Source organism: Manacus vitellinus, unplaced genomic scaffold (assembly GCF_001715985.3).
Source record: "Manacus vitellinus isolate BGI_N305 unplaced genomic scaffold, ASM171598v3 scaffold_6_pilon, whole genome shotgun sequence".
Lineage (NCBI taxonomy): Eukaryota > Metazoa > Chordata > Aves > Passeriformes > Pipridae > Manacus > Manacus vitellinus.
Genome location: NW_021940750.1, coordinates 22,711,408 through 22,729,341, shown reverse-complemented (window position 1 = coordinate 22,729,341; position 17,934 = coordinate 22,711,408). Strand labels below are relative to the sequence as shown.

Sequence of the window (17,934 nt, the reverse complement as noted above, 5' to 3'; positions counted from 1 at the left end):
TCAGAATCCTTCATTGCAGGTTTCTTGGGATCTGAGGATGGCAGTTATTTTAACCAGCTGTGAGGACGGATACTTACAGTAAAAAATTCACATCAAATGAGTAGATTTTTTTGAGGTCTGGAAATACTTTGAGTCCAGTATTGAAAATACCACTAAAAGAAAGGAGAAACAGAAAAAATTACATGTACTGGATCACTGAACAACAACAAAAAATGTATTTAAAGTGTTTGACAATGTGGGATGGTTATTTCATCCTCTCTGTTGTCAATCGATTCATTTATAATCAACTGTCCAAAATAAAAGAATGCAAGAACGATTGAAAAAATTCAAAATAACAGATTTATGATAAATTATAGCATCTAAAAAATGGGAGTACAGACTAATAAGACAGCTAAGCAGATCTGCAGAGGGAAGTAGCTTGTGAGGTTTCACTTGAGAGTTTAAGGCTGCTTCTGCTAATAGTCTGGACCCCCAAATCCACTATCTTTCATTGTGGTTAAGAGCTGATCATATAGCCCTAAAAAGGGAAACTTTCTTAAAATATGGATATGCTTAGTGCTCCTTCTTTCTCAACTCCTGTGTAGTGGAAATAACTTAAGAAAGTATAGTTCTCTATCTTTAAAACTATTTTCCTGAAATGAAATTTCTTGACTACTTTCTTTTTTTATTACTTTCACATCTATAGGAGAAACCTGAAAAAATCTTTCCTCCTTGGCCCAGCCCCCCCTCCACACAGAAAGAATCCTTCCTAGTGTCTTCCAAACATTACTCAAAATCAGAGAAGTTTCTTTAGAAATTCATGGGAATTTTTCACAATTTCTTTCTGCCATAGATGATGTATGAAATCAGGTGTATATAGGTGGGCTTTTCACATTTGACTGACAAGTTTGCTTTAAAATCCTGTGTAAATATCTAGCAAAAAGATAAGTATATATCTGTTGTGTCCCTTCTTCCCACTATTCCCTACAAAAATAGAGTATGACAGCACTTATCATAAGAAGAAAGTAGCTGTGGAGTTTTGCCAAGGAAGCTTAGTGTGTTCTAGATATTTAATCAATAAGACAAATGGAAAAATTACTGATGAATTTGTGAATGTTTTCCTTTCTTACAAAAGTAGTAAAAATTCCAACCCATACCCTATCTAGCTTTCTGTCATTGAAATAAAGCAACAGGGAAAAACATGGTGATCAGTTCCAAAATGAAACATAAAGAAACAAAACTGCTATAATGTAAGGAGTCATCTGTGAGATTTAAGTGCCAACTTGTTACAGGTTGGAATACTTACAGGTATTTCAAAACTGGGAGGTTCTTAAACGCGTCTGGATCTATGTAATCCAAGTTTCTAAGATTTCGAATTTCACTGTAAAAAAGAGAGGAACATTAATAATTAATATTTAATTACTTATCCCAACAGAAATCAGAAATGTTAAAATGAATTTTCAGGGACTTAACTCCTGCAACAAGCTTTTTGTACTAGCCAATGCTAGCCCAAGACCACTATGCATTCTGAGCAATCTTACAGTGATGCATTATCATCTGGATAGATGCCATCCTGGAGACTGGCTACTTGAAGCAAGGGGGTAAGAAGCACCTGAGATTTGATTATGGATCCTTTGTCTGCGTGGTCCTAAAATCAAAACAATACCCTGTGTTAATGGCTATTACTTTGAACACAGTGAGTGTTTTGTGACTGCAAAGTTGAATAAAAAGAAAAGTTAGGTAAAACTTTCAGTATTTATGTATAATAATCCTATCAAATTACAATGACCTGTATCGCTTATAATTTTATGTTCTATTTTTCTGGTTACTTTCTCCATGTGTCTAACAGTATTTTGTATTATATTTCCTTTTTGTTTTTCAGAACTCATCAAAAGATGGCTCAGGTCACTTAAATTAACTTTGTTCTGAGACTTGAAATGCACACACTATTCGCTGTATAGCCATATCCAGCAGTTTAGAAGATAGTGTACCTCTGCTATATAATGACACAAAACATAACATGGGCTTCATTCCTTACATCTTCTGCCCATGGTTATGTCTTTAAATACTTCTACCCAGGCAACAGCTTGGTGTACAAGTAGCTTTTTAGTCTGCACATGTTGAAAAACCAGTCTGACACTAGTCACAGCTATGGCCATGATGGGTGCTTTCCATAGGTGTTTTGATGGGGCTGCTGCCCCTCCAGCCATCAGGATCATTGCCTGGAGTCATGACTCTTCCCCATTTCTCTGAAATGCTTGTCTCTTCCCTTAATGTAATTTCCCTCAATCATTCTAATTCCTCTATTTTCTAGCAGATTTCTTTCTTTTCTATCCACAATGACAGTTAGCAGTCTGCCTGCACCAATCAGACTGTGCCAAAATTCCCTGTCTAGACTCAGTAGAGCTACTGAATTTTCATCTTTTATTAAAAAAGTCACACATACCCTCCCCCATCGCATGCAGACTTTTAATTTCCTGGCCTCTTTACTGTCTCCAGAAGAATATGTACATTTATGCATATTTTTTTCTATTTCTTTACCTTAAGCCAGCTCTGGACACTGGTCTCATAACACTGCTGGAACAACACTCAGTCTTTCTAATTATAGAAACCATATAGAAAGAATGGTGCCAGTCTTCTTCCTGATGCTAGCAGTGAAGCAATAGGCTGAAGAAAGCACTTCTGCCTACATATATAGAGAAATTTGATGAAGATGACAGGTAAAGATGGCATAGTGGTGCAGGTTATATGGATGATGTTCTGGTCTTAAGTCAGTCCAAGAAGTGCTACCACTGGACAGAAACTCAGTGGGCAGAAACCAGTAGTATTTAATTTGCCATGGCCTAACAGTGCCAAGTAATCTACACAATATAAGAATCAGAAAAATGGAGTTAAAGGCTAACTCTGCCACTGGAATTATTTTTACAGGATAAAATCAACCCAGACAAGTTGTCTAAGAAATAAAAGTGGGAAAAGAGACAGAAGACAGTAGATAAAACAGTATGTAGATGCTGGTACAAAGACTTCAACCTCTCTATATACTGTTGTACTGCCAAAACAGTCCTGCTCCACCTTCAAGTCTTCAGTTTGTATTCTGTTTACTACAACACTGCAGGGAAATGAGGATTTACTTTTTACTTGCATGTTAAATTGATATCATTAATAGCTATAGTACTGCTACCATAGTGCTGCATTCAAATATTCTTCATGTCTGTTAGCTACCTTGAACTGTAGATGTGTTTCTGTATTTAAAATAAACCCTCTCAGTGTCAGTTTCTTGCCTCTTTCAAATTATTTTATTAGTTATGTAGCTATCACACTACCAGCAGTGGAACTTGCTCAATAAACTTTAACTGACATGTTTTTTTCCATCACTGACTGCTTTCAAAATGTTGGATTCATGAGCTTCCTGGCCTGATACTGCTCTGTTGTGGACCAAACATTTTCCAGGGAAAGACAGTCTTTAGATCAGCCTTCAGCCTGGAAATGGATAATGCATTGGAGTATCACAGAGTCATGAGGTTTTGGTTTGTTGCTATTCATAGTATTCTGCATAAATTATTCAGATGAGAGTACTGGAAGTAAGAATTCGAAATCTGCAGATGGTACTAAAATTGAAAGAGCAAAATAATGTAGTGAGATACAATTTTGGTTTATTAAATTACTGGGCCATGAGAGGACATGTGCTGTTTAAAAAAGGCAAATGAAAACCTAATTAATCTGGGAATAAAATATTTTAAACTGCCAGATGAGACAGCACAATAATGAGAGAAAAGCTTAAACCACGTGAGCAAGGGAATCAATATGATTCAACTGAACACTGGGGAAAGGTTTATGCCCCTGCTGTTCAATTTACTTGAATTGGTAATGCTAGGATTAGAAAAGAAGTATGCTTTAATATATACTCTTTTTATACTTGCATTTCATCCTACACTTTGTAAAGCCCAAAAGGAAGAAAAGGGCCCATTGTGGAGCAGATAGACAGTTGCATAGAAGTCTCCAGTCAAAATAAATGAGAGAGAGGATAAGAGAGGTATAAAAAGGTAAAAGGTGATTTGACAAAAGTGAATGTTATGCTTAAGATAAAAAATGAGGAGGAAAATCCAATTATCCCTACTTCTAGTCCAGTCAAATGTGCCTCCTGCATTTAACTGGCCTGACTATGTGGCCTCTCATCTCATCTGCATGAAAAAGAGAAAGATCTTCAGTTCCATTAATGAACTGTACTTCTGTCCTTGTATTAAACATTTAAACATCGTTACTCTTAGAGTACTGGAAGGAATTCCTCCATAAAATCACAGATTTAAAGGATATCTAGTGCTCCACTGATAAAGGAGCCTATGAAGTTAAGCTGATAAGGAGGAAAGATATTTTAATAGTTCTGAGCTCATCAGTTAACAGGATACTGATACACAAACTGAATTTCACAATTTCTTTTACAGTAATCCATCATGAGTAATATACTCAAAGGTGCATAAATGATACTAATTTTCAAATTGTAATCAAAAGACTCCTGTGGTGTAAAGATTAATCCCAAAGGATCCATAAAGCTAAGAAGAGCAAGTTGATTATCAGTAAATTCATTAAGCAGGGTTTGCACTTTATCATTTAGCTTTTATGGATTGGTGAGTTGGAAAGATTGAAACTCACTAAATTAAAAAGTTAAGGTTCTTTGAAAAGCAGCTCTAGGAAAACTATTAGTAGACTTAGCTGCCTGAAATGCAGATAAAGCCAAAGAGTATACTTAAAAATGTCTGGTAAGCTAGTTCCCAGATATCTAAGTGTCTATGAGAACTGATTTTAAATGACTTTTGAAATGCAACTTTGACGCACTCTACAAACACACCTTAATCATAGCATACAGGAATGTAACAATTCTGAGTCCTTCTGGGAATTAAGTGCTTTTAAGATATAAAAAAATTCTGAGATTTTAAGATATAAAAAAAATCTGAGATAGGCATCTTTGTTCACCATTGATGCAAGAAGGCAAAAGGTGCCCTGAACAAACATTGCACTTTGCAGTCCTAACCAAAATTACTTAGAGATGCTCATAAGAAAGAAAGAGGCTGCTACCTACCCACAAGATAATAGAATTATTGTAGAATATTTACAAAATTGTTCAAAGTTACTTTACAAAATATTCAACTTCTGCTCTATTTTTAGAAGTGCATAAACCATTTAAAACTGGCCTATTTGTCCTTTAAAGACAATTAATGTTTTACAGTTGATGTTCTGGCATTCAGACTAGGAATTAAAAATGTACTAAGTTCACAATCAAACCACCACGTGACTGTCCATGAACAGCAACTCAGTTTTGCTTTTTAAAGAAAATACACAAAAAACTTTATCATGTCAAGAACAGATATGCAGAGAAAGTCACTTAATGATATAAAGACATATGTCAAGACTTACAAATAATTATAAACTGATGTTCAGTTACAGAGATATAACTGTTTAGTTCTAAATCCAGAAGAATCTAAAAATGAAACTAATAATAACTATTCAAATATTAGTCTAATTAATTAATTGAGACATATGTTTGCCGTGTAACCTCTAGAAAGATTAATATGCTACTTAACATTCTCTATTAAAAAAAGCACAAATATTTATATATTTAAGTGGATTCCAAATTTCATTTACCAGATCTGTTTTTCATTTCTGCCTTGCAATATTGACTCATCCTTGAGTTTGTTTAAGTCCAGTATTCAGAAATTACAAATCTGGCCATCATGGCTGGACTTCACGAATGAAGATTTGGGAAGGACTCTACCCACATTTGTTACAAGCGCGCTGGTGGCCGAAGAGGCCAATGCGAGATAGACAAGACCGGTTGCAAAAGGCACAGCAGAAAGACTCCTTGGATGGTAAAATCTGGTAAAATAGAGTAGCAATATAATCATGTTATGCTGAGATACCTAGAAAGACTAAGGATATCCAGGTCAGAAATTCTGAAGTGTTTTAAATAAGCTCTTTTTTTCTCTCTTGTAATAACTTGGGGCCCTTCTCTACCATCTTAGACTTATTTTGCCTATAGCTTCCTTCGCTTCTCTCACTTCTACATCTGCTTCCATGTTTTATTCTCCCCCTACAGACAAACTATTTATGTTATTTCATCTGCATGCACTTGTCCAGCCTTTGCACCACTGGCACCAGAAAACGGGCTTAGGCTATTCCAACAGTCTATTCCCTGCCTCCAGACTGCGGATTTTAACAAGATTTTTCTGCACAACACTTATCCCTGTGCCCTGAAATTCACTGCAGGTATACAGCAGTCCCCCACAAATCTCTTCAGTTTTCCTCTCCAGTTGCTTGTTATATATTTATTGTCTCTCTTTCTTTCTGCAGAGCTGTATCCCACGGCCTGGCATCACAAGCTGTCCAAGGGAAGTGCAACCCTGGCCTGGAGGATGGTGGGGCTGCCCTGCCCTTGGCTCCATCTCACTGCAGCTCACTGCAGAGCTGGAGAGTGGTCCCCCACCAGCTCTCCAAATGACGTCATATACGTGAGGGCAAACCACTTGAACCATAACCTTTGTGCCTCTTCCCAAATGCTGAGAGAGCTTTTTATGTGGTTGTATAAGAGGAGAATACTTTTCAAGTGAGGAGAAGAGAGTAGGGAGAGATCAGAGAAGAGTGAGCAGAGATACAGAGAAGAGAGGAAAAGAAAGAGTGAATTTTTCTGGGGTTCCTTTCACAGGAATGTTTCCCTGAGAAATAAAGACCTAATTACAAAACGTTTTTATTTAGTGTGATGCTACCAAGCTGCAGCTCTACTAGTAAAACATCCACACAGAAATATTGACTCCTAATCAGACACTTTCACAATTACATCTAGAAAAAATAAATACTTATGTAATTGTGCGGGAAAGACAGTTCTGAATTTGTAAGCAGGTTTAAGTTTGACTTACAGACATACTTAAGAAACCAGAAACCATTGTGAGATCAATTTAACACAACTGGGGAAAAAACCCAAAACATCAAAATCTTGTGCCTTATTTACATCTTCATAGTGTGGGACTTTTGCCATTACTTACAACTGAAATAAGATCTGGCTCATTAAAATACAGCATGTGATCAGTATCCTTAGTTTGCAGAAGTTGCTCAGTACTTGAAAGGCATAGATTCATAAAAATATGACCTATACTTAAAGAGAGCTGAAGTCTGGAAGGAAAAGAAAATCAGGACAGAGGCACATGAACTAAATAAGGACCAAGAAAATGAATTGCTGAAGATCAAGGCAGAAGCACACTACTAAACTTGGCAGACAGGGATCATGACGAACACAGGTTGCCTATTCACATAACACTTGACTCAAGCCAAAGCAATTAGTTCCTCCCTTCCACAAACACTAAATTTTCTCCTAAGAAGTTCTTATATTTAAAAACAAATGTTTTTAAAATGAAACCCTGTGTATAAGTTTAAATTAGGGTTAAAAGATTATTTTTATTTACGTAAAATTGCACTTTAGGAAAGTTCAATGAAAAACAAGCTGTAAAAATGGAACTCTGTGAAATGACTTTTCAAAACTGTTAGGGTAACCTCAATCTCCTTTAAAACACCTTGATAACCCAGTATTATTTCAGCAATAATACTTTGAAAATACTATGTAAATGGAGAACATTAATCAAATGCATAGCACAACATATAAATTTAGCCCCATATAGTTCTGTTGTTTGGAAAGTAAATCCAACAGTGATAAGTGTTAACAAATCAGGAGTTATGGAAGCAATTCATAAAAATGATCATATTTATAAATTGTTTTCTATCGCATCTTATATGCAACCATCTAAGTTACCAGATGCCTGGATATTCCCTGATTAAATGATAAATGTTTTCCAAAACATATTTTAAAAACCTGGTAAGCACTTTTGAGTGGTAGAGCCCTTCTTTGTGGGCTATCTGCAAATCCTGGGGGTTTGCCTATGACTTTTGTGAATTCTGATGTAGTTCTGGGTAGTTTGACTCTTGTGCAGAAGAAAAAATAAAACTTATATCTTGTATGTCTGTGCACAGTTGCTTTTTCGGTAGTGCCTTGTGAGATATATAAGGGGTCCACATTACTATACCCCTTGTTATAGCAGATCAGGAAGCATTCTCACCGTGTCCTTCCCACAGCCTGTGCTATAGGTGATGTGAGTGTAGGTGCCCGTGAACTCTGCTGACTCCTGCCCAGGCCTGCAGCTTCCTAGTCATGGACAACACATCCAGGCCTGGGGTCTGGCAGGGTGTGGTAATGCAGTGATTTTGGAACCTTCTGGTGTGCCCTCCCTTCATGGAAGCCATGGCAGAGGCCTGCTTATGGCAAGGGGCACTGGCTGTCCGCCCAGGCAGGCATCTAAACATGCTTTGGAGGCAGTTAGAGAATGGAAGAGGATGAGAGAAAAGGCTTCTACTCGTGTTCCTCATCACCCTTTAGATAGCAGAAATTAGTGCAAATTAGGCAGTGTTATAGAGTATATCACAAGAATGAGTGCCTTGGGAGGCACTGGCAACACCAGAGCTCCATCCACCACTCTGTCAAACTGGTGACACATTAAAAAGTGTGCATTTTGTGGAAGAGTTCTTTATACTCAAAGGTTTACATTATATTACTCTTTGAAGGAAATTAATTTTGCGTTATGAATTCGGTCTCCACTTGGACTCTAATACAGAAACAATAGAAAACAGCTATCTAGCCAGCTGTCTCCTTTTTCCCTAATCTGTCCTCAAGAAGTCTTTGCATCCATATAAGATAAAAACAACAAGCTACTACACTGCATATTGCATGGAAGAATCCTACAATGAAATGCAATGGCCCAAGAGCATTTTATCTTTAACTTCTAATAAAGTGAACTACAAAAGAAGTACCACATGAGGAATTTGTAGCACATAGTGGCAAATGCTTTATTTATTGCTGATAAAATGTGCTGCCAGTAAATGTTTCATTAAATGTTCATTTGTATTAGACAAGAAATTCTAAAGACACAACAACTGTGAAAGAGAACATGAACACAACAGATCTGGAAAAAAGAGCTACAGAAGAAGGAATGGTATTACAACCAAAGAAAAGTAGTGATATTACACCAAAATCTTCCTGTGAAACTCTTTCAGGAATACTACTGGAGCATGTTATTGGACTGAACTAGGTCTCAGAATCCTGCACTGTGCTTCTAGCTATGTCTGTCAGGTTCTCTTAGACGAGTCACTTACACTTTCCAGCATTAGTTTCTCTCTATCTTCAGTAACAGTAATGATATTTTCTCCTGTAACTTTATTAGTCTTTCTTTTTCACAATGTGTGAAGTAAAAGGAAAAAAAATCATAGAAAACAGAGCAGTGTTAAGTTGATAATTCAATTTCTTTCTCTGAGTGAAGATTAAATAGATTTATGAATTTTCTGATCACACAGCCTTGACGGCCTGCAGTGATAGGGAAAACAATTCTAGTGTTTACTTATGCCAACCATACTAAAACACTTCCTACGGTCTAACATGAATTTCATATAATCTAATTTAACCTTATTATTACTTTTTCTTTGTCAAACATCAGTGTGGAAAATGGGTGGTAGGTTTCACCCCTTGCAACAACCTTAAAGGATATATCTGCCTCTGGCATGTTTTCTTTCTGGACACAGAAGCCTTTCCTCTCTGACAATGTTTTCGGGATCCACGATGACCAACAGTGCTCTCCCATGGAACCTCTGCAAACAAAAATCTTCTCTGAAGTATGACAAACTGTAGCTCATCCTGATGAGCTTTACAACAGTGGCATACTTTCCATTCCCTCCTCTGGATCAATGATGGAAACATGGAAGAGTACCAGATACAGGATGGATCCTATGAAGCTCTCTATTCAGTACATTACGTTCTCATTTTAACAGGGTCCTGATGAATGACAGGAACTCTCTGGATGCAGGTATCCTACCATTTCTGTAACTATCCTAGTGCATCATTTGGTGAGGACCATCAGAACAAAAAGGTATAAAAACACTTCCCAGAAGCCTTTTTCCATATTATTCCCATTCCATATAATAACCATATAAACACTCTTCATTATACTAGTGCATTTTCAGAATTATTACTTCTTATTCTTCATGTCTCCAGCTAGTGCCATTTTGCTCTGTGCTTTGGCCCTTCTGATTTTATTTCTGGTGCTTATATTACCATTTTACACTTACCTGCAGTAATTTGACAGAAGTGATTCTTATCTGCCATTTTATTTCAACTTGCCATCAATCTTGTGATGTAGCCCCACATATTTTTCACTATATTTACCTGCATTTCTATGGGAGGATACAGAAGAGCAAGGAAACAAAAAAGATGTATGGAAAGAAAGCATAATAAAATTAGCTCAAAAAAGACTGACTCATTCCACATTATGGAGAAAGGAAATGAGAAAAGGAATATTTAGCTATAAAGGAGACAGGAATGACAACTCAAACATCATCATGTATGTTATTTCCACACATCTCAAATTTATCTCATTGCTGTATTCATTTATTTAATTACAGTACTTACATGTGAGTGACTTTACTTAAACTGTTGAAGGAATGGGCCTCCAGACTCTGAAGTGTTTCATCTATAGAGATGTAGCTAAACACCAACAAACAGAAAAATAAACAGGTCTCAGACATTGGGAAGCCACTGTTAGCGTCCATCATACCACTTCATTTTTCCTCTCATTATTTTTCTCATCCACCTACCATGACACTGCCAGACACATGGACAGTATCTGAGGGACACACTTTTAAAATCCTTTTAAGGATTTTTATTTTGACTGATGCTGTAGATGCACATTATACTGCAGAATACAGTGAAACCAAAACAACACAACAGTGCAAAGTAACAGCAAAAACAGACACCAGTATTTTACAGTTCGGCATCATATTTCTTTTCTTTTTCCCCTCTTAAGATCACCTTGGATATCTCCAGGGGGAATCTAGGCCTCAGGTAAATTGGTATATTTTTCTATATCAAAGAACTATAAAAAGGAAGGAAAGAAACGGAAATGATCCTTGGGCCACCACTGCAACAACTGCTGTAATTTCTGTAGAGAGAGACAGGTCATCAGGGCAACGGGCGCTTTGATCGCTGAGTAAAAAAGTGTGCTAAAGCATGAGTTTAGAGAGAAACTCCAGACATATAGTGAGTGTCATAGAGGATGTAAAGAGTAATGTGGCTCAGAAAGCAAGCCAGACAGCAAGCTTAAGAAATATTTATTTGCACACAGTTCAGACTGCGTTACATTTGTCTAATGGTGATCTATGGAATCTGATGAGAAAATAGCTCTACAGAGTCTCTTCACTCTCATTAGGAGAATGATAACATTGTAACTGCTGTTACATGCTTTCCCAACCAGCAGATGGCTAATAGCACTAACTGGATGGGAATTTATGTCTTTTCCAGCCTGGAGCTAAAAGCATATTACCTGAATTAATTTTAACTCTTTAACTATGAGATTTATTTTGTATTGATCACTTTGACAATGTATTCAACTGTCTTTGAAAAGATACCAGAAAAGTAACGGGTAGAGGTTGCATAACTATCAGATTCTCTTTCTAGAGTAATATTGTTTTTCCAAAGCTATTTGCCTCTTCGAAAAGGTGGGAAAATAATAAAAGAGGAATACAATAAAAAAGTATTCCAGTCTGTACCTCTGTGATTGAGTGTTGCAGAGTTAGATGTTTATGTGAGATGTTTTAATTGTGCTCTCCTGTAAGAGAGAAGTCTGTTGCCTGGGAAATCGGGGGTTCAGTCTTGAAAGAAAATGAATTATTCAATTCCAACAGACCCTACATTTTAACACACCAAAAGATAGGTTATGTTAATGACATATGATAAAACATAAAGTTGCTATATGTAACAAACAGAGATATATAAATCAGTTTGACAGAAAATGAAATTAAAACCAGATAATGAACAGAGATTGCAGCCTCATGCCAGGGTTAGAAAGTAGCAGAGTACTTTTTTTGTGCTCTGTAGTCAAAATGAGTCACCTCACGTCAGGCAGGCAGGTGCTTTTTTCTCACATATGAGAAGAGGCAGAGAAGAGGATTCCCTCTCCCCTCCCTCACCCCTACAGCCATCATGTGCCTTCCCACTATGGTTCATGTTGCATTTTTACTATATACTGCCTGACTTGGGCCTGACTGAAGTATAGTTTTGTATTTTCAGCTGTGGGATGCAGTGAGAAGGAAATAGCTGATTTTCTTCATGTGTTGACCTCTGCTCTTCTGCTTCATAAACATATATAGTTGTGTAAATTAATTAAACTACACCATCACTGATGGCAGGGAAACGAGTAGTTTTATTTGCTTTAGGGTCATGTAGATAGACACCCAAACCCCACGCAAACACACTCAAAATCTCCTCTGAGATGGGGATCTCAAACAGAAACTTGTGTTAATGGCATATAAACATTTACTTCTAAGTGTTCAGAGTGCCTCCAAATATCTGTGGGCTCTGCCTATTGAACACATAATATCACATATTAAATGTAAGCAATAAAAATCATAGTAATCAGAACTGGAAGGAGTTGCATCAGAAGAACAGGGAAAGCATGTTTAAATTCCCATTTTGAATGCATGTTCCTATTCAGCACCTCCTCTGCCTACCAGCTGTGTTTAAATTGCAGGATTTCAAAATGCCTTCAACACCCATCATGACTGCATTGATAGCTCAAACACCAAATGCACAGTTTCAGAGGACATCTATTTCCAGACAACACTTTAATCACCATTGCCCATTCAGAAAGAGCCTGAGAGCACAGGATTTGTCAGATTGAGCAGCCACAAGGCCCCCTCCCAGCCCTTATTTTCTTCCTTCTCCCTCTCTCCACCTTTTTTTCTTTTTTCCAGCCTCAGCATCCCCTGTGTTGCAGGAAAATGGTGCATGGGGGAAAGTGTGCTTTGCATGGGGCTGCTGGCAGAGAGCACTGTGGGATGCAACTTTGTGTGGAGAGGCTGTGGAAAAAACACTTTGGGGAGCTACAGGTCAGGTGTCTGTGAGGTACTCATGAATGTGACCCCAAAGCACCACCCTAAGCCCAGGAAAAATGTTCCTTACCCCGCCTTTAAAAATACTGAATGTTCAATGTGTCCTTAAGGAAACACTGGGTGAAGCCCTTCTACCAAGATTTAATGTATTTGCATCTTTAAGAATGTAAACCAGAAATGTCTCTTGCATCTGAATATCCTATAAAACCATTTTGTATTCAGTGATGCCTTTTTGACAGGAGTTAGCTTTGCAGTTGAGCATGTAATTAAAATACTTTTTCTTTCATTCCTGTGGAAAAGCAGCACAGGAAAACAGTCTCTACTTCTAGTTATCAAGAGTACATATATATGCATTCATTTATGAGAAACTGTAGCTCTAAAATTTCTGTTTGAACAAGGTTCATAAAGAGGACAAATACATTTTCTATTCAGTACAGAGGAAAAAAGTGTTTATTTGTGGAAATCATATAGTAGAAACCATATAGTAAAATGAAGTGCTGTAATTGGAACAGTAAACACAATTTATATCACCCTATTGAAACTTCAGAACATTTTCTAGATGTATTTACAAAACCAGGAGTGGTCTGGTAATTTTCATTGCTGATGGAAATTATGGGCTAGGAGAAGCAAATGAGACATGGTACCTTAGATGCCAAGACATACACGTAAGAGTTGTAGTTAAAATACAGGTACTGGTTCCTTAACCTGAAGTTTATATCAAGAAGGTGGGAGATAATGTTTTGTGGTAGTAGTAATGCCATAAGAAGTATCCAGACAGGCATTGACAATATTCAGATGTAAACTGCTGGGTTTGGAGGTTTTGGAGGCATCTTTAGAGAAAGGTTCCCTAAATTTTTCAGATGAACACCTGTTCTTTTACAGATTCAAAATATTACAATTTTAAAGATTTAAAATCTGAAAAGCCTCTAGGCAATGTATTAGATGTCACTGAAAGATGAAGAAGAATTGACATCCTTTTACATTGAATCAAAATCTGTTCTAAACAAAGTTTATCATGTTTATATATGATATTATACATTATATGAGGGATATTCCCTTCCTCCCTCCCCCACCCCAAAAACCCCCAACAAAACAATACACCATTTACCATCTGATTAGAGTGAGATGGTAAATGAAGCTGTAGATATTCGAGAACAATTACTTATAAGGATTTTAGAAAGTCATTACGTCAAAACACCTGAATGAAACTATAAAATATAATGAGGCAGACCACATTCCTCCAAAGTCTTTTTTCATGAATTCTTAAATGGTAGCTATTCAATCAGAGCTCATATAGATTTGAGACTTGCAAGGAACATCAAGGGCAAGAAGAAGAATTCCTATTGCTACATTAGTAATAAAAGGCTGAACAAGAAAAAAGTGGACCTCTTGCTCAATGAGATGGTTTATTTACTTAACATTGGCCACAGACAAAGCTGAGCAGCAGACTGATAAAAACCTGGTTGGATCTCAAAGTTGGCCCAATTTTGAGCATGGACTAGAGGCCTCCTGAAGTCCCTTCTAAATCACATGTCTCTGATTCTAGGGAGTGAATTGGGAAATGGCAGAGAAATTCCCTGCATCAAATAGTCATGTACAGGATCACAGATTATGGGCCAGCCACCAAGAACAAACAAACCTTTTCTCAAGACTGTTGACACCAGGGAGCAGTGCAGTGCAAGGGTGGCTGTTGAGGAATATGTTCAGTGCAGGTAGCTCAGTGTGCAGCTGCAGTTCAAGCTGCAGGCTGAGCTCTGGGTGGTGGGATCCTGAGGCAAGGGGCCATGGAGTGCCAACCCTTTGCACAACAAAGGGCATGGGGGCTTCTGGTGCCAGCCTGGGAACCTGGCACAGCAGAGACACAGCAAGACCTGAGGACGCCAGACAGTGAGGGTATAAAAGCTCAGGGATTTCTTTGTTTGGGGTCCCTCCTTGGAGCCACCCAGTTCAAGCTGTTATTTTGTTATTAAGTTATTGACAAGATTAAACTATTTGAAAGGTCTGGACCTCTGACACACTGTTATGGGAAATCTGGGGTCCTGTCGGTAAGGAAACCCGGTCTGACTGCGTGAGTGCAGGGTGTGTAGCTCCCAAGGGATCTCAAGCCCAGCTCCAGGTAGTGTGTGAGTGACTACCAGAGTGGCTCTTGGATGGTTGGACAGGGAAGTTTTTTTAACATAGCCACCTTCAATGAGACAGATGTTGATATGAGCCAAATAGGTAGAGGCTGCTGGTTCTGCTTTTGTGGACTGTATCCATGCATATGTTTGCACACAAAGGCAGTGACACAATGGAGGTCCCTCTCACATCACACAAATACTAATATTTTGGTGAAAGTTCACCTCTAGTCTAGAAATGCTCATGGTCTCCAATGAGATGAGTTACAAATCATGCTGGCAGCTGGAAACAAATTTTTAGCCAGGACCAGGAACTGAGTATGTTAATTTTTTATGAGCAAAAAAAATCCCCATAATTTGCAGACTGAAAAAAAGTTTTATAGCCTTATTTATCACATTGACTTTAATAAAGTTGTGGTCTTATCCATAAATGCCTAGAATGCCTTCCTATAGCTGGTTCAGGTTATTAAAAGGATTATTACCTGCAGTTCTAAAATGTAAGTGGTGAGGTAACAAAGGTGTAAGAATATTTTCATTTCACAAGTTTTTGTAAGACAGAATCTTGGAGAAGGAGACTGATTTTTAATAAAATAGCTAAAAAAATAATATCAGAAACAGAACTTACATCCTAGAGATGTTGGGGAGATTGGAAAAAGCATCACTTGGAATTGTTCTTAGGTGAGTCTCCATAAACCTCCTAGAGGAACAAAAGTTTGTCAGTTAATATCCTTTGGGAAGTACAATTTAACATTAAAAAGTCCTACACAACTTCAGGTCTGCTACAATACTTTTATTCTTATCTTTCCTTTTCCCAGTGTTGCCTTCTTTGCCTCATTTCTATTCCTATTCCATTATGGGCTTGCTTTCTTTGGTGCGCTCCCTCAATCTGAATTACAACCTCCTGCATCATGTCTCCTAGGAACTCAGCAGTCAGTGGTGATCCACTCAAATGGACCTCCCAAAACTCCAGAGTATGACCAGCAAACATATTTGCACATTGAAGGCAATGAGACAAGAAACATTTTTTTGATCATTTCAGGCTCCACAAAGATATCCCATCCCTCATTCTGAGCAAGAAATTCAGGTATACCACCCAAAACTGAATTGGAGCAATTGCATACTACCTCCACAGAATTCTCCATTTTCTTTGTCATAAATGCGACATTCTTCCTCCCTAAACTGCTGATGTGGGAGTGGCATGTACCTTACCCATCTGCAGGAGATTTCAGAAAAGCAGGCAATATTTAAGGGAGATACTTATCAACAGCCAAGTTCTTAACAGAATGAATCTCCAGCAGACTGACTACTCTAAAAAAACAAGGACAAAATGCTTTAAAAAATCAGCCTATGATATCTACTGAATTTACAGTTACTACCTGTCATGATTGGATTAGGTAATCTTTGGTTTTCCAGTACAGTTTGGGAATACACTTACATAATTTCTAGTCAATGAATAGTCTGAAAAACAATCAAGAACAAATGATAAACTTTTCCCATAGTGGCTGTTTAACAGCAGGTCAAGAGAAAGGAAATAAAGAAATCAGAATTTTTCCCTAATTCTGTTTCCTGTTTCGTAATGTGAAGTATCTGATTACTATAACTATATTTGATTTAAAGAGACAAAAATATTATCATCTTAAGATTTATCAAGCTTCTGGAATTTTCATATAAGAAATAAAATTATCTGTAGAAATTCTTAAAACTTTCATCTTGAATAAAAATATAAATTAAGAGAATGTACCTTCCTATAATCCCAAGGGAAGTCTCTACTTCCCAAGTATACCTTCCCTACTTCATATACTCATTACAAGAATGAGTAAGGAGAATGTACAGACTTCTACTTTTCTAACAGTAGGTTGATGTTTCTCCTGACCTCAATACACCTGGCTCAAACCAAGCCCCTGATCAGGGGAATGTCAATTGTCAGTTGCTTATTTCCCTGCACTCATAGCACTGTGACACCCATACCAGTGCTCTCCCATCCTTCTCCATCCTCCATTTCATACTATTGTTTCCTTCTATTATCACAGTCCTAGACAAAAAAATTGTAGAAAACAGCTGCTTAGTCCAGCCTACTGATCTTACTGTTCTGTTTCAAAATCTGTCTGTATTTCCAGGCCTTTGAGGAAGCTGACAGTGATGATTGTGGAAGTTCTGGTTTTAGGCATATTTTAACAAGTCTTAAAGTAGAACAGTGACAATGAAGACCTTGACAGGTTGGAGAAATGGGCCAATCGAAACCTTACACAGTTCAGTAAGCAGAAAGTGTGAAGTCCTCAACCTGGGGAGGATCAACCCCAGGGCCCAGTACGTGCTGGAGGCCAACCATCTGGAAAGCAGCTTTGATGAAAAGAACCTGGGGTCCTGGTGGACACCAAGTTAAACATCAGCCAGCAACGTGCCCTTGCTGCAAATAAGTCTAATGGTATACTGGGTGCATTAGGAGGAGAAGGCAGTTCTAAGGCTTCCACCTGAGACTGTTCGAACTGAAAACCTAAGAAAAATATAGTTTAAGTCATTTCTGACTATCCAAGCTCACTTTTAACCTCTCTTATCCCTTCTGGTCTTCTGTTCACCTACAAAATGCTGACTCACACATAATTAATCCCCATTCGCAACTATTACAGATGCTAGTTCTTAACCTATCACTTACAAATCATTCAATTTTCTAGAAAAGGAAGAATTTAAACACCCTCCTAAGTCTCTTCTTGACCTCCTGCTCTTATGTCAGACATTCATACCACTCCATGAATGAATGGAGTCAGGCCCATCATTCATGAACTACATTAAATGAGCTCACATTAGCCTTTTATTAACATACTTGAAATTTATACTTCCTATCAGGAAAGCCTGGAAATTCTGGATA

The 17,934-nt window shown here is 37.6% G+C and overlaps 1 protein-coding gene and 1 long non-coding RNA gene across 5 annotated transcripts in view; one reads left to right on the top strand and one right to left on the bottom strand.

Annotated features, from left to right (window-relative positions):
- The window catches only part of TSHR (thyroid stimulating hormone receptor), a 67,315-nt gene that overhangs the window by 29,783 nt on the left and 19,598 nt on the right, over positions 1-17,934 (bottom strand). The window contains exons 2-5 of one of the 3 annotated variants that reach the window (XM_018082339.1): positions 15,694-15,765; positions 10,475-10,549; positions 1,286-1,360; positions 78-152 (exon numbers count right to left, since the gene is read on the bottom strand). In XM_018082339.1, the coding sequence (XP_017937828.1) occupies positions 78-152; positions 1,286-1,360; positions 10,475-10,549; positions 15,694-15,765 (297 nt within the window). The remainder of the gene's footprint in view (positions 1-77; positions 153-1,285; positions 1,361-10,474; positions 10,550-15,693; positions 15,766-17,934) is intronic. The other 2 variants (XM_018082340.1, XM_018082341.1) reach the window with 2 other exon arrangements.
- Positions 1,329-7,944, top strand: LOC108641350. Of its 2 annotated transcripts, none has more exons than XR_003916276.1 (3): positions 1,329-1,675; positions 2,531-2,699; positions 6,071-7,944. It is a non-coding gene; the product is annotated as an uncharacterized LOC108641350 (long non-coding RNA). The 2 variants fall into 2 exon arrangements; XR_001921921.3 differs by having other exon boundaries at positions 1,329-2,699; positions 6,071-6,240; positions 6,325-7,944.